Below are 23101 nucleotides of genomic sequence, written 5' to 3'. Positions count from 1 at the left end.
GGACTCGGGTTCAAATCTGATCTCAAACACTCCCGAGCTATGTGACCCTAGGCAAGTCACTTAACCCTGACTACCTAGCCTTTACCCATCTTCTGCCTTAGAATGGATACACATTCCAAGTTAGCAGATAAGGGTATTTTAAAAAAATAAAATAAGATGAGGAGGCTTGGACTAGGGCCCTTCCATCTTAATAATACTTTTATCTACGCCCTCTATAATCTTCACCCCTCTGTGCCATCCTTGAATTCCACCCGTCTCCTCCAACACCCAAGGAATCTTTTCTGGGTTCCAGTGAGGAAAAGCTTTGCCTTCATCTCACTGTCAACTAGTCCCATTAGGGTAGCAAGTAGTACGCTGGAGTTTAGGGTTAGGATTATTCCTTGAAGGAACATGTCATTGTTATAGGAAACATTTGAAGCCAAAGAAAAGACCCAAAAGAATCTCTTAGGAAAGAATTTCAGTTGATGGTGGTTGTTGGGAATGGTGGGATATTTGGGGGCTGGAGAACCTCGCCTGGGTGCCCTAGAGGCCTGCCTCCTGTCCATGGTTGGGCCAGGTGAGGGGGCCCAAACGGGAGAGGCTGAGGCCCAGCTGGGACACTGGCTCACCCAGTGCAATGGCTCCTTCTAGAATCCTGGCACAAGTCCAAAGATGGAGGAGTCCTTAGGAATCATTTCTAAGTCCCTCCTCATTTTACACAGCTGGGCCTGGAACCCAGGTTAGCTGACTTCTAGATCTTTGGTCTTTGCACTTTACTTCCTGAAGCTGGTAAAGCTGAATAAAACCAAGGGCTCCTTCAGGACATACTACTCGGAGCCTTCCCTGAACAGCGCCAGGATTCCCATCCCCCAGGAGCTCTCCCTTCTAGAAGCAGCCCCCTTCCTTTCCCCCTCCCTCTCCCAATCTCCCAGTGGAGATGGGAGGTTCCTAGAGATCTTGCCACATGGAAGGAGTGGACAGGGGCAGCCAGGCAAAGGAAGATACAGCCTCTGTAATTACTGCTCTGCACAGACACTATCTTGCTCTAGGTGCCAGGGAGTCTGGCGGGGAAATACCAGCCCAGCCTGACTAGGTCTGTTGTGTGTCTGAGAATGTCCCGGCAGCTGAATGGGATGGGGGATGGGAGAGGGGGACCCCGAGTGTGGTGGGGGAAGGAAGATTGCTTAGAGATTTGGCTTTGAAGTCTGTCGTCCCCCTGTGTACAGGACATAGGGCCAAAGGGCAAGACTTTTTAGTTTCTCCTTATGGCCAAGTTCCTTTTTTTTTTTTTTTTTAAATCTGTCCAGGGCAGGAAATGGTCCATCTCCTAGAGGGGGCCCCTGACCCATCCCTCTGGCTGAATTTTGGGAAGTGGAGAGGACATGGGGGCAGGAGCAACATCCTTGAGTCTCCCCATCACCCAACACTCCCTCCAGCTCCTCCTCTCAAGGAAAATGAGCGTCCAGGAAGAGAGCTGTTGCCTCTCATTGCCATGGCAACAAGCCCCACATTGCCCATAAAACCGGCTTGCACCATCGTTTTTTAAATTTTTTATCATCATTTTAGGCCCGTCTCCAAGAACAGTATTAGAGTGTGGCTTGGTGACATGGAAATTGTCAGGGCCCATGTTTTATTAACAGCCTGTCGGGGAAGAGGCAGAGGGGGAGTGGGGTGGGGCTATTAGAACAATAACCTCCCTGCAGGAGATGGTTTTGTCGGTTTGCCCTCCTCCTCGCCGCCATGGTCAGAGAACTACAGAATCATACAAAGTCATCACTGGAAAGGACCTTAGAAAATCGTCTAGACCAATCCCTTCATCCTATCAGGGCAACAGAGGGGAAGTGGATGGCCCAAGGTCAGAGAGGCAGAAACAGGACTAGACCCCATCCAGAGCTGCTCCCATCGTGTCTCGGGGACTCTCCCAGAACATGAGGGGTCCCCCACACTCAGGGCAGTATGTCTAGGAAGCAGGTCCCATATGGTCTTGAGCCAAGGAGGAAGAGGCAGTGGAGCCCAAGACTCTTCCCCTTTCTTATTAGAAGGGTATTTTCAAGGCCAAGTACTTTCTTTTTTTATCCACCAGTCCCTGCTTTTCCACAGAGCTAGACTCAACTTCAGGTGAACTTAACTCAATTTATTACAAAAGATCAGTTTGTAAAAAAAATGTGTTTGTTGGCCCACTCCTCTGCCCCACTGGGCCCCTGGAGCTCAGCTGGGGGAGGGGGAAGTCTTCCCAATGGCTTCCATGTCTTGTAATGCAGAGTCCAAAAGGATACCCCAAACTGGGGAAAGGGAGACTGAGTTAAATCCCCAAATCTTTCTCACAGCAGTCAGCCTCTCCTTAGTTCATACGTTTATAAAATAAAACAGGTATAAGTACACACACACATATATGTATGCATGTATATAATATAGGTATATGTATAATAAAACACTTCTCCCACCTTTCCAGAGAATTGGGTAGGTCAGTCTCAGTTCCTACTTAGCTCTTTAATGGCCCAAAATAAAATCATTATCTTATTTTTAGTCCATCCTTGATGATTTTCCAGAAGATTGAGGGTAGGTAGAGGCTAGAAGGAAGAAGAAAAGGACTAAGAGGGTCAGGGGGAATCAGCTGGGAGACGAAGGGAATGAAATTTGGTCAGGTGGATCTCCCTGATAGCCTTGGCCGGTCCTGAGGAAGGAGTGTCCTACCCTCAGCTTGCTAAGGGCCAAGTTGTATCTACCCACCTTGGCCCAGCTCTCATAGTGCAGCAGGCCCCTGGGCTGTTGACACTAAAAACACTGGAAAGTTGGTCCAAGTAGTTCCTTCCTACAGGCTAGCTCTTCCCTTCCTCCTTTGCTTGCACTAAGGGACTTGGATCTGTAGGTCCTCATCCTCATCCAGGTCACTCGTACCATCCCCAGGTTCTTCAGATCCAAACCGAGAACTCCGGATCTTTCCAAAGAGCGGGGCATTCTGCTGCCGGCGGAGTCTGCAAGGAGAGGGTGAAGAGTGGAGAGGAGGAATGATAGTGGGTCAGCGGCTTTATAAAGAATACAGAGAGGAAATTCTCAAGTGCTCCTGGGCCCACCCAAGGCAAGAGAAAATTGGTCTTCAAGATAACTGTTTTGCCTAGTGCAAATATTAATAATATGGAAATAGGAAACAATTGTTTGAACACATGGGTTGGGGTGGACATGATTGGGGATGTAGACTCGAAACTACCACACCAATGCAACTATCAACAATTTGGAAATAGATCTTGATCAATGACACATGATAAAACCAGTGGAAATGTGCATCGGCCATGGGTGGGGAGAATGCGGGGGGGGGGGGTGAAGGGGAAAGTAGGAGCATGAATCATGTAACCATGTTAAAAATGAATATTAATAAATGTTTAAAAAATATGGAAATAGGTCTTGATCAATGGCACATGTAAAACCTAGTGTAATTGCTCATTGGCTACAGGATGGGAATGGGAGGACCGGAAGGAAAGAACATGAATCATGTAACCATGGAAACATACTCCAAGTTAATTAATTAAATAATCTTAAAAAAAAAGGTAACTAATGGAAATCCTTAATAAGTGTAGGGTACAGTGGAAAGATCACCCAGCTCAGGAGTTGGAAGATCCTGGGTTCAAATCCTGATTCTGACACTTGCTATCATTGTGACCTTGGGCAAATTTCCTAAGCCTTCCTAGACCTCAGTTTCCTTATCTGTAAAAATAAGGGGAGGAGACTTGACTAGATGGGTCTCATCAGATGACCTGTAAGTACTTTATTGAAATAGAGCTCTTTGGTTCTCAATCTAGCTCCAAGCTTGACCATCAACCTCTTCCCAAAGGACTTTCTACTACAGTAGTAGTATAAAGTATATTAGAATGGAAAAGGAGTATCAGACTAAAGAGAATGAGTCCTAGACCTTGATCTCAAAAACTGTGTAACTTTTTGCTTTATTTTCAGCTTCACTGTGCCTCAATTTCCTTATCTGTTAAATGAGAATCATAATTTCTTGCTCTATATCCCCTAAATTGGTATGAGGATCTACTAAGATGTAAAAGTATTTTTAAAAAGTATAAAGTGTGGGGGCAGCTAGGTGGTTCAGTGGATAGAGAGCCAGGCCTGTAGATGGGAAGTCTGGAAGTCAGATCTGATAGCAGACACCTCCTAGCTGTGTGACCCTGGGCAAGTCACAAAACTCCCAGGGTCTACCTCTTAGCATTCTTCTGCCTTGGAACCCACTCTGAGTATTGATTCTAAGACAAGGAAGATAAGCGTTTTCAAAAAAGATATATACAAAATGCCCTATAAATATATTGAGGGAGGCAAGGTATTATATTTGTTGTTGTTGAGTTGTTGCAGTTGTGTTCAATTCTTCTTGACCCCATTTTGGAGTTTTTTTTGGCAAAGATACTGACGTGGTTTGCCATTTCCTTCTCCAGTTCACATTTCAGATGGGGATCTAATGCAAAGAGGACTAGGTGACTTGGCCAGGGTCACAAAACTAGTGAGTGTCTCAGGCCAGAATTGAACTTGGGCAGATGAATCTTTCTGATTCCAAGCCTAGTTCTCTATCTACTGTGCCACCTAGCTGCTTCTTCTAATTATATAATGCTATTATACCCATTTTACATTTTAAATAACTGAGGCAGACAGAAGCTAAGTGACTTGAACTTAGGTCTTCCTGATTCCAAGCCCAATGCTCTATCTACTGTGTCACCTAGCTGCCCCAATTCAGTTATTTAAACTGTAAAATGGGTATAACAGCATCTATCTCACAACATTATTGGGGTACCAAATGAAACAGTATTTGTAAATTGTTTAGCACAATGCCTGTGTGTAGGTGCTTAATAAATGCTTATTCCCTTTTCTTCCCTTTCCCTTTTGGATACTAGATTTGGAATCAGGAAGACGAGATTAAATCCTGCTTCAGGACCATGGGACCCCAGATTAATCATTGAATTTCTGCCAGCCTCAGTTTCTTCATCCATAAAATGGGTATAATAATAGCCCTTACTTCACAAGACTGTTATGAGACTTAAATGAGATACCTTTTGTAAAGTGCTTTGCAAACCTTGAAGTATTATATAAATGCTAGAGGTTATTATTAAGTATAAAGGTTTATAGTTATTACTCAACCGTCTGGGGTATTTTGAAGCCTGGGGACAGGAATGATGTTAATGTCTAAGACAAGAGGCTTAAAATATGGGAGAGGGGTCACAGATCTCATGTAACCAATGAATCAAAAGCAGTAAGCATGACTGTGGATCCAGCATCTACTAAGGCGAATGCCTCATAAAGGAGCACAGGTTCCAGCAGGTCCTATTGAATTGGAAAGACATTAAGTCCGGGCTTTGTCATGGACTGCACGTCCCAGGTCTGAGCACCACCTTAGTCAATCAGAAAGGATTTATGAGGTGCCCACTGTGTGCCAGGTACCGGGCTCAGCAGCAAACAAAGCAGTCCCTGTCCTCAAAGAGCTTACCGTCTTTGGGGGGAGGATAATATGTCCAGATAGAGGTGGGAGGCACCAATAGCTGAGAAGACCAGGAAAGGTCTCAAAGGGGAGCCTGAGCTGGATGGTCAAGAAAGCAGCGATTATGGAGCACAGAGGTAAGGAGGAAGCACATCTAGGCAAAGGGAACAACCAGTGAAAAGGCTGTACAACAATGAAGCTGATTTGACTGAACTGTGATGTGTGTGGAGGGGAGTGCGTGAGTGACGTGCAATAACCTTAGACAGAAAAGTTGAGGCTAAGTTGTGAAGAAATGTATATGTTGAGAGAAGTTTACATTTGATCCTGGAGAGACTAGGGAGCCACTGACGTCTATGGAGAAGGGGAATAACATGGCCAGATTGATGCTTGAGGAAAATCAATTGAGGAGCCATGTGATGGATGGTTTAGAGATGGGGGAGAGATTTTTGGCAAGGAAACCTATTAGGAGGCTATTTCAATAATACAGAAGAGAGGTGATGAGAATCCAAATTAGGGTGAATAGAGAAAAAGGAAGGTATGTAAGATATGTTGTGGTGGTAGAAAAAAATAAGATTTGGCAACTGATAAGATAAAGGGGGTAAGTGAGTGAGGAGATAAGGATGATACCAAGGTTGTGAACCTGAGTCAAGGGGCGTTTAAAAGAGATGGGTTGGAGATAGGAGGTTCTCCTGAATTTAAATCTCCAACACTTCCTACCTGTGCGACCTTGGGCAAGTCATTTAACCCCCATCACCTAGCCCTTATTGCTCTTCTGCCTTGGAATCGATACTTAGTATTGATTCTAAGATGGAACATGAGAGACAGAGACAGACACAGAGAAAGACAGAGAGAGAGACAGAGAGAGACAGAGAGAGACAGAGGCAGAGACAGAGACAGAGACAGAGAGATGGGTTTTGGAAGAAAGATGATCAATTTAGCTTTGGACATGTTGAGTCTGAGATGTCTACGGGACATTCAATTCAAAATTCCAGTAGGCAGTTGGTGATGGAGTTCAGGAGAGACTAGGGCTGGAAAAACAGTTCTGGGACCCATGAGCTTAGGGACAATGATTATACCCATGTGAGCTTATGAAGTCATCAGGAGAGAGTATGTAGAGACAAGAGGTCCTAGGCTAGAGGGTGGAGGTGGGGGGACACCTATAATTGCAGGAATGAGGATCTGGCAGAGGAGACTGAGAAGGAGCAGAGAGACAAGCAAGTAGAGTGTCCCCCTAAACCCAGAAAGGAGAAGATATGTAGTAGAAGGTGGTCAATTGTGTCAAATGCTGCTGAGAGACCAAGAAGGATGAGGGTGGGGGAAAGGACATCAGATTTAGCAAAGAGCTCATTGGTGGTTTTAGATAGGGCAGCTTCAATTAAGTAAAGAGATCAGAAGTCAAAGGATTTAGAAGAGGGTGAAAGTAGAGGAAGCAGAGACAACAAAGGTAGGACACTTTTTCAAAGAGTTTGGCTGAGAACAGAAGGAGAGATATAGGAAAATAATTTGAGGGGATGGTAGGACCTAGGAAGGGCAGCTAGGTGGCACAGTGGATAGGATGCTGGGCCTGGAGTCAGGAACTAATTTTTCTGCGTTCAAATCTGGTGGGCTCAGACACAGTAGTTATATGACTCTAGCCAACTCACTTCATCCTGTTTGCCTCAGTTTCCTCATTTGTAAAAGGAGCTAGAGAAGGAAATGGCAAACTATTCTAGTATCTCTTGCCAAGAAAACCCCAAGTGGGGACACAAAGAGTCAGACGTGACTGAAAATGACTGAAACACAACAGACCTATGAAGAGGTTTTTAAGGATAGGAAAAACTTGAATGAGTTTTCAGGTACCAGGGAAGGAACAGAGACAGAGTGAAGATTGAGGCACTAGAAATGACAGTGGAAGTGAGCTGCTGGGGAAGACTAACAGGCTTATCAGCAGGGTGCCAAAGAATAATGAGTTTTCTGGCCACTGCAAAAAAAAAAAAAAAAAAAAAAGATTGGGTCTCATGAGCAGCTAAGAAGTTTAGTGAATTGAGAGCCAGGTCTGGAGATGGGAAGTCCTGGGTTCAAATGTGGCCTCAGTCACTTCCTAGCTGTGTGACTCTTCACAAGTCACTTAACCTCCAGTGTCTAATCCTTATTATTCTTCTGCTTTAGAAATGATACCCAGTATTGATTTTAAGACAAAAGATAAGGATAATTAAAAAAAAAAAAGAAGACCGAGTCTTCTCATTTTGATGGAAGTTTGGGGGCTACCTATCCATGGGTCCAATCCTACTGCTGATCCCCACAAGAACTTTCACCTGTTCCATAGCAACTTTTTTTTAGAACCCTGACCTTCTGTCTTAGAATCTGTAATAAGATAATTGCTTGGCTCTCACCTAGCTGATCTCATAGCAACTTTTAAAGAGTACCTACTAAATTTGTTTTTTTTTTAAATAATCATCCATTTATTCATTTCAACAAAAATATATTGTGTACTGAGCTCTTATTAAATTGTAAAGGGGTTGCAATTTGTGTCTGTAGAAGGATTACAAACATTGAGGGAAATCAATCCTGGAAGGACTGATATAGTGTATACCCAGCAATGAGCCAGCCTCCTTGAAGGCTTATGAAGATCCTATATATAAGACCCCTGCTCCTTGCCCTTGAGAGCTTAAACTTTCCTTGAGATAAGACTAATAAATGTAGAATTATAGGTAATATACAATGGCACATACTGTTGTACTGTGTGGTAGACAGAGCTAATGATGTAGGGATAGAGCTGTTGTTGTTTAGTTCTTTTTCAGTTGTATACAACCCTTCCTGGTACCATTGGAGGTTTTCTTGGCAGATACTGGAATGATTTGGCATTTCCTTGTCTAGCTCATTTTACAGAGGAGGAAACTGAGGCAAACAGGGCTCAGTAACTTGCCCAAAGTCACTCAGCTGGTAAGTATCTGAGACCAGATTTCAATTCAGCTTCCTGCCTCCAGGCTCTGTCCACTGAGCCACCTAGCTACCCAAAGGAGTTTAGGATAATAGCTTTAGAGTTGGATGATCTAGTCCAGGGGTCGGCAACATATGGCTCTTTCTGCAGGAGCCATAAAGTCAAATTTTTTTCAGGCACTGTTACAGGAGTGCACTGTGAGCACTGTACGGCTCTCACGAAATTACATTTTTAAAAATGTGGCATTTATGGCTCTCACAGCCAAAAAGATTGCCGACCCCTGATCTAGTCCAACCTTCACAACTTTTTTTTTTTTTTTTTAACCCAGGAAACTGGAGCCCAAGAAAGTTAGGAACTTTCTCTGGTCATGAATAGATCAAGGAGCAGAGGTCAAATCTGAACTCAGATCCTCTGTCTCCAACTCCAATATGCTGTCCACCATGCCCCATGAGAATTCAAATTCACAAGAAAATAGGAAAACATTATAGATTACTGATCAGAAAAGCCATACTTCTTCTTGTCTTCAACAACAAATGAACAAACAAAGCACTGACTATGTGCAGAGGCCTGTAGCAGGCACCAAGGGGAGAGGTAAAGTTTATGTAAAATATAGTCAGTGCCCTCATGGAGCTCCCAGGCCACTGGGCTGAGGCTGCACGTAGTAGGCACTTAGTGAATCTAGGCATTTATAGTGGAAGTGCCTGATTAGAACACTGAGTCCATCTATCATCGACCACTGCTGAGAAAGTTTATGATTGCTCAGGTGTGAGAGATGAGGGCCTTGTCCAGACTAGAGGCAGTGGGGAGGAGAAGGCAAGTGGACTGGGCATGGGGGGAAGGGACTTGAAGGAATCACTTAATGACTAGTGGGTAAAAAGAACTCAAGGAGAGGGAGGAGTCAAAGGTAGCCAAAGGTTTGGCATTTAGGTAACTAACGTAATAATGCTTCTAAGAGAGAAAAGAGATCCCTGCCTGGGGATGAAGAAGATCAGAGGGAGTATGATGGACCAGACTTGTGAGGCAGGAAGACCTGGGCTCAAATCCTGCCTTAAATTCTTACTGACTGTGTGATCCTGGGAAAGTCACATCACCTTGCTTAGCCTCAGTTTCCTCAGCTGTAAATTAGAGGTCATACTAAGCATGTAGCTCCCATGATTGTTGTGAGGACAATCAAATGAGATAATATAGCTGAAGTGCTTTGGAAACCCTAAAGCACCATAGAAATGGGAGCTAATATTATATTCCTGCTGGGGCAAAGGCAGCATCATCATCAAAGAAAGGGGCAACTGCTCCTGCCTGGCTCACCCCCACTGCCTATGGCCCCTTGTCCTGGCCTGCTTTGAGTAGGCATGTGGAATGGACTTACTGGAAAAGACCGAAATTGTTTTCCAGCTTTTTCTAATGCGTGGTACTTAGCAGCAACACATTATGGGCTGAAGACATTATTCTGGGAGTGGCAGGAGGGAAGTGAAGGGAGATGGACAAAGGATAAGGCTGGCTTCCAGACGGCAAGGCATCCGGATCCCTAGGACTCTAGAGCCCATGCTTTCTTGTGTAGGAGTAGGGAATGGGGGGTCAAGGGAGCTGGAGAGACTCAACAACGGTCTCTGTCCTGAGTTCAATTGAGCTGGTGGGCATTGATGGGGGGAGGGATGGAAAAATACTTTCCAGGAATTTCAAGCTCAGAGATATTCTTTAAGACTGTGTGGTCCAACCTATCATTTGACTTGCTTAAGGTAGCCACATTATCAGTCTGCATGCAAAAGCAAGGCTCGTGCCTCAGAATCCACAGGACTTTCCATTACACTACCCAGCCTACACCATTCTTCCCTTCCATCCATTGGAGAAATGGATCTGAGCTATGGGCAGGAGTCAGGAGATACTGGGTTCAAATTTGGCCTCAGACACTTCCTAGCCATGTGATCCTAGGCAAGTCATTTAACTCCCATTTCTTAGCCATTGGTATGGATCCTTACTAAAAATACTAAGATAGATCATAAGGATTTAAAGAAAAAAAAACTTGGCTAGATCGAAGACTTTGTGATTCATTTGTTAGGACATGACAACAACAACTAGCATTTATGTAAGCACTTTAAGGTTTGCAAAACCCTTTATAAATATGATTTCATTTTATCCTCACCACAACAATCCTGGGAGATAGGTGCTATTATTATCCCCATTTTACAGATGAAGTAATTAGTAAGAATACCCTAACAGGGGCCCTTGGCTCAACCCAGTTTGATATGGGTCAGGCCACCTTGGGGCTTGTGTGTGGGCTGAAAAGGTTGTCTGTCCTCCAATAATCCCTGTGCCTGGCTCTGGGCCAGAGTGCCTTTCCTTCCTCCAATCAGGCTAAGTGAGGAAAGAGGAAATAGCTCAGGGCATAAGCTATTTCCCTACTAACAAGCCTCCAGGAACTCCCCATTGCCCTCAGAATCAAGTCTAGACTTTTCTGTCTGGTGTTCAAGGCCCTCCACAAGCCACTGAGCCTTATCTTCTGCTCTTCTCCAACATTTAATTCCTCAGTGTATGAGTCATTTGACTTAGAAAGAATCTTGGGGATCACTTAATCCAAACCACTTATTTTAAGAGAGGAGGCCCAGAGGATAAGGTAAATTCAAGGTCATCCAGGTAGTAAGTTTTCAAGAGAAAAAAAAAAAAGCCAAGGGGCAGCTAGGTGTCCCAGTAGAAAAACAGTCAGGCCTGGAGATGAGAGGTCCTGTATTCAAATCTGGCCTCAGAAATTTCCTAGCTGTGTGACCCTGGACAAATCACTTAACCTCAGTTGCTTAGCCCTTACTGCTTTTTTGCCTTGAAACCCATACTTAGTATTGATTCCAGGAAGGAAGATAAGGGTTTAAAAAAAAAAAGCCAAGTCCCAAATCTAGATCTTCTAACTCCAAATACAGGGAGGGCTCTTTATGTGCCATCACACAACCTATCCAGTGGAGCCCCCACTTCCAACCAGACCAGGCTCATTATTTGCTGAACATATTTTGCATGTGCCTGACTCTTTGTCTTCATTCAAAACATCCTCCCACCTGGGGCATCCATCCTAAGCTTGCCTGTCCTTGAGGGCCATTCATCATCCCCCCCAAACCAAGCTCTCCCTCCTCTGAACATTCCCACAGCATTTGGGCCCATGTCGGTGTCTTGAGCACACTGACCAAATACTAGCTGGGATTGTTACTTGACTTCATCCCCAGTGTGGGTCCTAGATTAGAAGCTCCTGATGGAAGACTATGGGGTCAAGTTAAGCTTCTGTACCATTTGGGAGAAGGGCAAATAAAACAAATAACTTCTTATCACTCCCATTTTACTGATGAGGGAAACTGAGGAAAATAGACGTCAACTGACTTGCCCAGGGTTCACACAGCTTAGAAATGTCTGAGACTAAATTTGAAGAAACACCTTTGTGGATCCAGACTCAAACCTCTATCCTCTGTGGCACCTAGGTTTTGTAGACTTTTACACTGGCTAACTAATCCTACTTAAGGGAATCGAAAGTCTCTGGGGGAGTCTCGACATCACTACCATTACCCACACAAGTATCTTGCTAGACAAGGCCTGAAGTGGGGACTTGGAGCTCCATTTATTGGGTGAAGATGGATGACCTGGGTCTACCACGTGCTGTGGAGCTCCATAAAGACTTAGAGTCCCCAACTGGACATATAAAGGCCTTTCTGGACTTCCTGGGGGTGGCTGGAGATCTCTGGAGATTTCAAGGGCATAGTGAGGAGACGGTGAATGGGGGTGTCTGGGGCTCTGTGTGTCAGCGCTTCACTTTCCTGTTGTCAGTGGAAAAGCTCTCAACCTCCTCCCAGGCCCTCGCTCTTCCTCACATTAAAATTCCATCGGCCAAAATTTACGAGCCAAACTTCAGCTCAAAGCCACGCAATTGCTGATAGAGAGGACCCACCCTCCCTTTCTCCCCCCTCCCACCCATAACTCTCCCGGTAAAGTGGCCTCAATGGCTGTAGCTTTACTGGAAGGCATGAATTATTAAGGGAGGGGGGAAGGGAGGGGACCAAGCCTCCATTACTCCTGCATGATTTAGTGGTGCTGTCCCCAGAACATAAAAAAACAAAAAGTGGAGAAAAAAAAAGAAAAGAAAACCACTTGGTGGCCCCTCCCTAGAAGAAGGCACTTCAGAGCCCAGCCCTGATTGGGCCACAATCCATTTCAAGAAGATTTATTGCTGGAAAGGCACTTGAACACCAAATAAAATTTTTTTTTAAAAATCTTAACTTTTTAAGAGCTAGAAAATGGGAGGATCTTAAAATGTGTAGGACTCCTTTTCTGTTTTTGCAACCCTGAAGTGTTCTCCCCCTGGGGATTTTGGGGCCTAACAACCTCCTGGGATAGGAGGTCCCTTTTCTACTGGGATGCAGGGGTGGGGAAGAGCTGTCCCCAAGAAGCCAGGGCCTGGGGCTATGGGTGCAGCAGGCTCTAGGACGGGGTGACTGAGGCTGGTTTTCAGCTTGTCAGGACTATACCTTGAGTGTGAAAAGGAGAGACATGGATCTGAAGATGATGGTGCCCTTCAGCAGGAGTGCCCATCCCAGGCCAAGGGGAAATGGCTCAGTGAATGCATGTATTCCTTTGGGTTAAGGCCTTCTCTGTGAGAATGCTTCTGCTCAGAAGATAGGATGATTTATTAGTCATTAACATCTTTAGTTTATGGGATCCCTTTCAAATGATGGCCGGATGGGCACAGATCTCGGCGATGAGAGTAGAAGTACCATTTGGAAGAAGGGCAAATAAAAGTTAGCTGGGGAAGTTAGCTAATAATGATAGCTAACATTTATAGAGAATTTACTATGCGCCAAGGCACTATGCTAAGCATTTTACAGTTATTATCTCTTCTGATCTTCACAACAACCCTAGAAGTTATTTATTATTACTATTTTTATAATTTTTAAATTTTACTATTTTATTATCATTACTATTAGCACCCTCATTTTACTAATGAGGAAACTGAGGAGAATAGAGGGCATCTGACTTGTCCAGGGTTCACACAGCTTAGAAGCATCTGAGAACTAGATTTGAACCTCATGTCTTCCTGAATCCAGGCCCAGACCTCTATCCACTGTGCCACCCAAGTCCCCTAGGTAAGCTTTTGTAGACTTTTAAACAGGCTAATTCTGTTTATGGGAGTCAAAGGTCCCTTTGGCCTCGGGGGGAGTCCTGACTTCAAGTATACCAGCACTGTCACCCACACAAGTATCTTGGGGCCTAGAGAGGGGACTTGGAGCTCCATGGAAGATGGATGAATCTGGCCCACTTGTGTTCTCTAATTCCCCTCTCATGGGGAACTCAAAGTACTCTCTCTCTCTCTCTCTCTCTCTCTCTCTCTCTCTCTCTCTCTCTCTCTCTCTTAAAAAACACTTACCCTCCACCTTAGGACTAGGCAATGGGGGGGTCAAGTGACTTGCCCAGGGTCACACAGCTGGGAAGTGTCTGAGGCCAGATTTGAACCCAGGACCTCCCATCTCTAGGCCTGGCTCTCAATCCACTGAGCCACCCAGCTGCCCCAAGAACTCTCTTCTGAGGGGCTCCATTTAGGAACTAAAAGGTTCAGCAGCTAAAGAAAGGAGGATTCATCCCAGGTCCATAGGAAAAGATAAGATGGGCTCATGGAGAGATCTAGAGACAAGAAGAGAGGTCTCTGTTTAGCTTCTCCTTGAGCTTCTGCTCACGAAGCCTGGCTTTTATATAGAGACAGACTCTTATCTTGTCAAGACAAAAAGAATAAGGAGGGCAGTCAAGAAAAGAGAGAAGAGACAAGTTAATAAAGTAGAAAATATGCATTGGATGACAAAATGTTAGCCTACAGAGCACTGAATGTCAGAGCTAAAGGGGATCTCGCCTAGCCCAGGGTCCTTAGTCAACAAGAGACCCAGAAGTGGGACACTGACTTGCCCAAGGTCTCAGACAGAGGCAGAAGCTGGTCATGACCAAAGAGGAGGGGGAGAATAGAAATGTAAGTGGGGAAGGGTCTGGGGGAGAGAGAAGGAGGGGGAGAGGATCCTCGGAGATGAGAACACAAGAAAAGGCGATGGGGAGGGAAAAGCCAGTGTGGGAGAGTGAGTGAAAGCTGAAGAGTTTGATAGATGGTGAGGGGGTGAAATGGAAGTCCAGGCCCCGAGGGCTCCCCAGAGACCAGCCATCACACTTGTGCTGATAAGGCAATCTCTTTAAAGGCACTTTACTGAACATTCCCTTCTCATCGGCTCTGGGCTGACCCTTCCCTTCCACTATCCCTTTCCCACTGCTGGGCCAGGAGGGGAAGAGGAGGGGAAGTGGATTAGAGCCGCCACGCAGTGGATGGCCCTGGCTATTTGTCAGTGACAAGAGAGTCCTGGACCAATGCTTGGGGTGAAAAAGTGGCAGTCGTGGAGGCAGTGGGAATGTATTTACAAGGATTCCTAGACTTGCTCCAATCCGGGCTGGCCATACTTTGCCACAATGTGCAGCTGTCTGGGCCTCCCTCAGAGGCTGGGGGCTGAGCCCAGAGCAGATATGTGGGAATTTCTCTCCTCAGTTTTTGTCCCGCCCCCACAAACCCCAGGCTAGGGCCTGCTCTGTTGAAGGGCAGGGCCCAAATGGGGAAGCTGTAGAGATTCATTTCCCAAGGAGCTTCTTATCTGAGGTGCCAATTACTCTCCAGACCCCGCTCCTCCTTAACCCTTCTGCCCTTATTTCCTGTGTTTGACATCTGTCCTTCCTGGTCCCCCTTTACCCAGATTTCAATTCTGACTTTTCCAGCTGTGCAGGATTCTTCCTGGTCTTTCCCACCCCCAAGTTTTTCCCCCCATTTCCATCCTCTGCTTCCTTTCTGAGGTCTTCACCCCCCCCCACCCCTTTCCCTTCCTGCCTGGTCAACAGCAAGATCCTGCCCCTGGATATTGACGGCAGTGCCCCCTTTCAGGTCCTGCCCCATGGGGTGCCCACATTGATTGTATCCCAGGTCCTGACCGATGGGGTGGCAGGCCCCATTCATGGTCGGGATTGCCTCACCAAGCTGAGCATAGGAAACCCCCTGTGGGGTCCACCCCAAAGCTGACCCCAGGGGCCAGACAAGTCTCCCAGGATACTGGGCTTGAACCCAGTGACTCTTCCCATGAACCACTGAGGCCCCACAGGAGATTTGGGGTGTTCCCTCTGTTCTTGGGAGAGGAATGTTCTTTTTTTTCCGTTGTTTTAAACTTTTTCTTCTTCATCAGTATGAACTTGTCAAACTTGCCAAACACCAATAAATTTGAATATTTCCATATACAAGGAAGAATAGAAAAAGAGACGGTATATTAAACTCTGAGTCTTGATTAGGTAGAGCTTTTTAAAAAATATTAATTAAAAATATTTTTCCAGGGTTACATGATTCATGTTCTTTCCCTCCAAGAGGGGACCTTCTAACCAGCCCACCAGGCTACCTCTCCCCCTGCCCTCCAGGGCCTCTGAGCCCTTTCTCCCCCCCCCCCCCCAACCACACATACCTTGATTGCAGATGCTCCAGCTGAACCTGTAGGTTCTCGCTGTGTTCTGTCTGCTCATCCAGGGACCTCTGCAGCTTCCGAGCCTGATTATGGGCTTCGTCCAGCTAGAGAGTAGAGACATAGCTGTCACTCTGGGCTCATAGTCCTTCCTGCCCCTCCATAGATGATGATTTGGGGTGCTGTGAGCAGGTGGATTTCACAGCGGCTTCCACCCAAACCCTCTGCTCTGCCTGCCTGTCCCCCGTTCCTTTCTGCCTTTGCCAACCCTGGCATCCTTCCAGGCCTACCCCACGGCTTATCCCTAAGCACCAGACCCTCCTCCCTGTGAACTCCCACGGCCATTGCCCCCTCCCTTACCCATTTGGTAGTCTACATGTTCTGCCTAGCAGTGTCATTATTTTTTTTTAAACCCTTGCCTTCCTTCTTAGAATCAATACTGAATATTGGCTCCAAGGCAGAAGAGCGGTAAGGGTAGGCAATGGGGGTCAAGTGACTTGCCCAGGGTCACATAGCTGGGAAGTGTCTGAGGCCAGATTTGAACCCAGGACCTCCCATCTCTAGGCCTGGCTCTCAATCCACTGAGCTACCCAGCTGCCCCAGTGTCACTATTTTTTAATAACCACAGCCATCAATAAGTACATTAATAACAAAAATTCAGATTTAAGGTTTACAACTTGATTTTCTCAACAACCCTGTGAGGCAAACGGTACAAGGATTATTTTCCTCTGGGAACTAGCTCAGAGGAGGTGACTCACCACTTATAGGTCAAGGTTAGAGTTCAGTTACAGCTCTCGGGACTCGAGGGCTAATGCTCTTTCCACTATGTGTGTGTGTGTGTCTATGTTTCTGCACACATATCTATGTTTCTAAATACATATCTATATCTACATTTGTATTTACATACATATCTACATATATGTGTATGCAAACTATATTATATATATATAATCTATCTATCTATAATCTGTGAGTCTCTATAGCGTTATTGGTTCACAAAAACAAACAAACAAAAAAAAACAACCCTTATCTTTGGTCTTAGAATTAATAACTGTACATTGGTTCCAAGGCAGCAGAGTGGGAAGGGCTAGGCAATGGGGGTGAAGTGACTTGCCCAGGGTCACACAGCTGGGAAGCCTCAAAAGGCAGATTTGAACTCAGGACCTCCCGTTTCTAGGCCTGGTTCTCAATCTATTTGAGTGAGCTACCTAACTGTCCCTGGTTTGCTTTCTATACATCTCAGCTTTCTAGAGGGGAAGTTCCTTGGGGGCAGGGGCCGCACTTTCCTTATCTCTGGGTGCAGCCCTGAGCCCCGGTACGAGGGCTGTGCAAGCAGGTGGGGAAGGGGCAGCTATGTGCCCGAGGGGAAGTCACTTGATTTTTTTTCAGCCTTAGTTTCCTCATCTGTAAAATGGGGATAAGAGCCCCCCTTTTACAGAAGAGTTGGGAGGACCAAAGGAAATGCTCTCCTCTTTCTTAGCTCTCCAGAGAGCCTCTCTGGGCAGGAGATGTCTTAGAGGAGAGAGTGCTGGACTGGGAGTCAGGGAAGGCCCGACTTCAGGTCCCGATTAGTGGGCAAATCACTCCACCCAAGTCAGCCTCAGCTTCCTCGTCTGTAAAGCAGGAAAAATAAGAGCCCCTTCCACCAGGGCTGTTGGGAGGATGGAGGAGCACCCGCGGGTAAAGGGGTCTGCAGACCACGCAGCCCTACGGAACGAGCGGCTATTTAGAGTTCTTATGACCACCCCGCCCGCCCTGGCCACCTCGTCTTCGGCCTGGGCCAGCTCCTTCTTCAGCTCCTCCACCCGCAGCCTCAGCTTCTTGACCTCGCCCTCGTGCTGCTCCACGCGCCGGTTCGCATGGGCCAGCTCCGCCATCTTCTCCTGGCACTGCTTCTTCAGCTTGGTGTGCACGTGCTTGAGGTCCGCCAGCTCCTGGGGAGAAGGCAGGGGCCGCGGGTGAGAAGGGACGGAGCTGGGGTTCTCTGCCTACAAACGTGCTTATTCATGGGACAGCCTGACAACCGTGAAGGGAGGGGGATTCAGGACCTAAATAACGGCGGATAAAAAGCGGTCAGGAGGACCTGCGTTCAAGTCCTGCCTCTGACACATTCTGCCTTTGGGATGCTTTTTGGTGCCTCAGGAAAATCTGTTAAAACCGGATGGTGCAGAGAAGGGACGGATCTGCCTTGGCAGAGGAAGTTTTCATACTGAGAATTCCCTATATCAATGAAACTAAAGGTTTTTTTTTTTTTTTTTAATGCCCTTAAAGGCTGACTCTAGTAAAGAGCCCTGGGATCTGTTTTTGGCTTTATGCCGTTTGACTTTTTTTTTTTTTAAGACCTTTTCCTTAAGAATCAATTCTGTGTATTGGTTCCAAGGCAGAAGAGCAGTAAGGGCTAAGCAATAGGGATTGAGTGACTTGCCCAGGGTCACACAGCTAGGAAGTGTCTGAAGTCAGATTTGAACCTGGGACCTCCTATCTCTAGGTCTGGCTCTCTATCCACTGCTCCAACTCCCCCCCACCCCCTTTTCTTTAATTAGACCAATTATTTCCTCAGTGTAAGGAGTTCTTGACGAACAACAACACATTCTACCAAAGCAGAAGTGTACCTCCTCTGTATCCCTTCTCTGTTTATTCTTTTTTTTTTTTAAACCTGACCTTCTGACTTAGTATCAGTTCTAAGACAGAAGAACAGCAATCAGGATTAAATGATTTGCCCAGGGTCATACTGCTAGGAACTATCTGAGGCTACATTCGAACCCAGGACCATCCATCTCTAGGCCTGGCTCTTAATTCTGAATGTCCTCCATGGGGACTAAAAAACTATAAAACTGGGGAGTTTTAGAAATAACAATAATAAATTGGGGAGTATCCAAAAGAGAATGATGGGAAGAGTGAAGGGCTTTGATATCAGGCTTTAGACAAGGACTCGTTGAAGGAGCTGATGTTGAGATGTCCCATGGGCAGCTCCAACTCAACATGTTGAAACAGAATTCACTGTCTTTCCCCCAGAAAGCCCTCTCCCTTCTGAACTTCTCAGGCTTGTGACCTTGATATCATCCTCAATTTTTCTTTCTCCTTCACCATCCATATCTAAGCAGGTGCCCAAATTATGTCATTTCCTTCTCTAGAACATCTCAAAACATCTTTCTCCACTCCCACAGCCACTCCCCAGCTCAGGACCTCATCCCCTCTCTACAGAAGGTTGTAATAGCCTTCTGACCAGTTTCCCTGCTTTAAAGCTCTCCCCATCCCAATACATCCTTGACTCAGCTGCCAAAGGAATAGGGACGTGTCCTCCAGCCCTGGCCGACACACTCAGTAAACTCTAGGGCTTCTGGGATCAGATATGAAGTCCCATGTGTGACAATTTGGGCCTTTCCTACCTTTTTAATCTTCTAGTCTTCTCCCCTCCCCTTCACACCCTCTTTAATCCAGTCCAGGAGGAACTGTAGTCCCTCCCCAAAGATACATCTTCTTATGCCTTGTCCTGGCTGATCATGTCAACAAATGAACTCCTGTCCAGCCTCTAACTCATAGGATCCCTGACTTCCTTTAAGATTCAGTTTCAGGAAAAAGAAAAAAATGGAGCAGCTGGGTGGCTCAGTAGATTGAGAGTCAGGCCGGGAGACAGGAGCTCTTGGGTTCAAATCTGGCCTCAGATACTTCCTAGCTGAGTGGCCCTGGGAAAGTCACTTAACCCCCATTGCCTAGCCCTTACCTCTCATCTGCCTTAACTGATACTTGGTATTGATTCTAAGACAAAAGGTAAGGGTTAAAAAAAAAGTTTCAGGACTCCCTCCTCCAGGATGTCTTTCCTAGTCTCCTTAGCTACTAGTTCCGTCCTTTCAAAGGTTAAATCCCATTTATCTTGTATTTACTTTTTTTCTCAGTTCAAATTTATATAGGTTGTCTCCCCCATTAGAATACAAACTCCATGCTCAAAGGGATTGCTTTTTCTTTTTCTTTGCCCAGTGAACACTTTAATAAATGCCTGTTAATTGACTGATTGAACTAGGACTAGCTATCATGGAGAGGAGGGGATACAACCCATGGGATTGTGCCTGTCTTTAAGTGTCTGATAGGCTGGGCTATGAAAGAGGACCAAGACTTGTTTTGCTTGGCCTCAAAGGGAAGAATGAAATACAGTGGGTAGGGATGGAGAGTAACAGATTTAGTTTTGATGTTAAAAACAAACAAACAAACAAACATCCAATCAATTTCCTAACAATTAGAACTATCCAAAATTAGGATCAGCTAAGTGGCACAGTGGATAGAGTGCCATGCCTGGAGTTAGGAAGATTATCTTCTTGAATTCAAATGTGGTCTCAGGCACCTGCTAGCTATGTGACCCTGCACAGGCCTCTTCACCCCATTTGCCTCAGTTTCCTCATCTATAAAATGAGCTGGAGAAAAGAAGGGCAAACCCCTCTAGTATCTTTGCCAAGAAAACCCCGAATGGGGTCACTTGACCCTCACAACTAACCCAGGAGAGAGGTAGTGCAAATATTATTATCACCATTTTATAGCTGAGAAAACTCAGCTTAGAGAGTAAAAGTTGACTAAATTTCACACAGCTAGTCAATCAGTCAACTGGCATTTAATTAAGCACATCCTATGTTTTAAGTCCTGAGGATGCAAAGAAAGGCCAGAGACAGTCTCTGATCTCAAGATGTTCACAATCTGGGAGAAGAGGAAGAAAACGTACAAATAGTCTTGTACAAACAAGAGATATATGGAGCTAATTTCAAAGGAACACACTACAATTAAGGAGGCCTTCAAGGCTTCTTGCAGAAGATAAAATTTGAGTTGAGATATGAAAAGAAGCCAGGAAGGAAATGAGGAGGGAGAGCATTTCAGACATGGGAGATGGCCAGGGAAAATGTTCGAAGTCAGGAGAAGAGCATCTTGTTCAGGGAACAACAAGAAGGCCAATTTCACTAGACTGGACTGGAGGGGAAGGGTGAAAGGCATAAGGACTAGAAAGGTAGGAGAGGGCAAGTTATAAAGTGCTCAAAAAAGCAGAGAATTTAATAGTTGATCCTGAAGGCAATAGGGAGCCATTGCAGATGACTGAATAAGGGGGTGAGAAGAAAGAACTGGAACTCAAACACAAGTAACCTGGCTTCTGGTCTAGCATGCTTTTCACTGTGGGAAACTGGGTGACCTGAAGGTTGCGGTGCAAATTCCCCTGCTCCCATGGTATCTCCCAAACGTCTTTTCCTTCATCTGATATTTTATTATCAGAGGTTCATTCCTTAGAGTTAAAGCACTGAAGGCAGAGATGAACATGTAGGCTCTTTATAAAGCAGTTATTGGTCATCAATAAATGTATAATTGATTCATCAGAGCTTCATACACCCAGCAAGTGGTCTACAGAGATGGGGGTGACTCAGATACTACTTGTGAGTGAAGAACTGCATGAGGGCCCCTACCTAGAAAAGCCTCCCCTTCCTCCTTTTCTATCTAAATCCTATTCATTCTCCAAGGCCAATTCTAGTCCTAGCTCTTTCCCAGACTCGTCTTCACTGATTTCCTCCTTTGAAGACCTAAAACACTTGGAGCTCTAGATTTATTGTGTATCAGCCCTGGAAAGTACTTTAGGGATCACATAGTCCAATCCTATCATTTTTACAGGAAGTCTGAGGCCTACAGAGAGGAAATGACTATGTCCAAGGTTACACAGTGAACTGGGTAACCTATTCCCCAATGGCGTTATCGAATTGCACTCCCTATGTATGGATCTCTTTTTCCAAACTATATGTTGAGTTCTTGGTGGGCAGAATTTCCTTGATTGGATGATTGCCTTGCCACAGCAGACAGTCAATAAAGTTTGCAGAACTGACTAGTAAGCACTTAAGAAACACTTGTTTATTAAGAATTAAAAATGAAATATTAGAGCAGCTACATGGCACAGTGGATAAAATGCTGGGCCCGAGGCAGGAAGACTCATGTTCCTGAGTTCAAATCTGGCTTCAGACTAGTTGTGTGACCTTGGGCAAGTGATTTAGCCCTGTTTACCTCAGTTTCCTCATCTGTAAAATAAGTTAGAGAAGAAAATGGCAAACCACTCCAGTATCTTTGCCAAGAAAACATCAAATGGGGCCATGAAAAGTTGGACATGCCTGAAAAACAACTGAACAACATCATTATAAGATGAAATACTAGGAGAGGAAAATATCATGGAAATTAAGGGAAAATATTTTTAAGAAAGGGAGATGGGAAGCAATAGGATAAAGTGAAGTGAAAAGGCCAAGAAGGAAGAGAAATGGGGTAAGACACTGCAGACTTAGGCCAAGAGTGTGTTACTGATGTTCTTGAGAGAGGAATGAAGACTCTCCCGTGAGTTGCTAGGATAGGGGGTCCTTGAAGTACACTAATAAGATAGTAAAGCCTTGCTGAAAGCTAAATGAATGAGGACTCTGGGCCTTAAGGATGACAGAATCCCAGACTCAAGAGATCTCAGAGACCTTTAAATCTATAATTGAGCAAGAATTCACTTAAAAAATACTCAACAAATGTTCATCCAGTTGTTTTTCTTAAACCCTTACCTTCGACTTTAGAATCAATACTGGGTATTGGTTCCAAGGTAGAAAAAAGGTAAGAGCTAGGCAATGGTTGTTAAGTGACTTGCCCAGGGTCACACAACTAGGAAGTGTCTGAGACCAGATATGAATGTAGGACTTCTCATCTGGCACTCAATCCATTGAGCCACCTAGCTGCTCCCCAATCATCCAGTCTTTGCTTGAAGATCTCTCGGTAAGGGAGAGCTCACTACTTCTCAAAAGGCCCCTTCCACTTCTGAATAGCTGGAATTTTGAAGAAGTTTTTCTTTTCATCCAGTCTAAATCTGTCTCTCACTTCCACCCACTGTTACTAGTTTTGTCCTCTGTAATCAAACAGCACATAAGAAATCCTTCCAAATAGTCCTTTGACTATTTAAAGGCAGCTCTCATAAGTTCCCTATGACTTCTTTCCTTTAGGATGAACATCCCCAATTCCTTCAACTAACTTATTGATTCAACAAGCATCTAAGTGCCTACCATAGGCCCTATGTTACAAAGCCAAAACAAAGGAGCCAACAGGTTCTGCCTTGGAGGAGCTTCCTGTTCCCTTGGAACCTTGTATGCCATCATCCCAAGAAGGCCCTTTACTACCCTAGTCGCCTCCTCTGGACACCCTCCAAATTATAAATTCTTCAAAATATGGTAGCTAGTACTGGACACAGTCCTTCAGGGGAAAGGG

At 45.3% G+C, this 23101-nt stretch overlaps 1 protein-coding gene across 2 annotated transcripts in view; it reads right to left on the bottom strand.

Annotated features, from left to right (window-relative positions):
- Nucleotides 1-2092: 2092 nt before the first annotated feature.
- Nucleotides 2093-23101, bottom strand: part of CCDC102A (coiled-coil domain containing 102A) — a 47557-nt gene continuing 26548 nt past the window's right edge. For both annotated transcript variants that reach the window (XM_044664121.1, XM_044664122.1), the window contains exons 7-9: nt 17617-17787; nt 15857-15960; nt 2093-2954 (exon numbers count right to left, since the gene is read on the bottom strand). In XM_044664121.1, the coding sequence (XP_044520056.1) occupies nt 2828-2954; nt 15857-15960; nt 17617-17787 (402 nt within the window). In that variant the 3' untranslated portion in view covers nt 2093-2827. The remainder of the gene's footprint in view (nt 2955-15856; nt 15961-17616; nt 17788-23101) is intronic.

The sequence above is a fragment of the Gracilinanus agilis genome, chromosome 2, assembly GCF_016433145.1.
Source record: "Gracilinanus agilis isolate LMUSP501 chromosome 2, AgileGrace, whole genome shotgun sequence".
NCBI lineage: Eukaryota > Metazoa > Chordata > Mammalia > Didelphimorphia > Didelphidae > Gracilinanus > Gracilinanus agilis.
The sequence above is the reverse complement of the archived record's forward strand: the minus strand, read 5'-3'. Positions and strand labels throughout refer to the sequence as shown.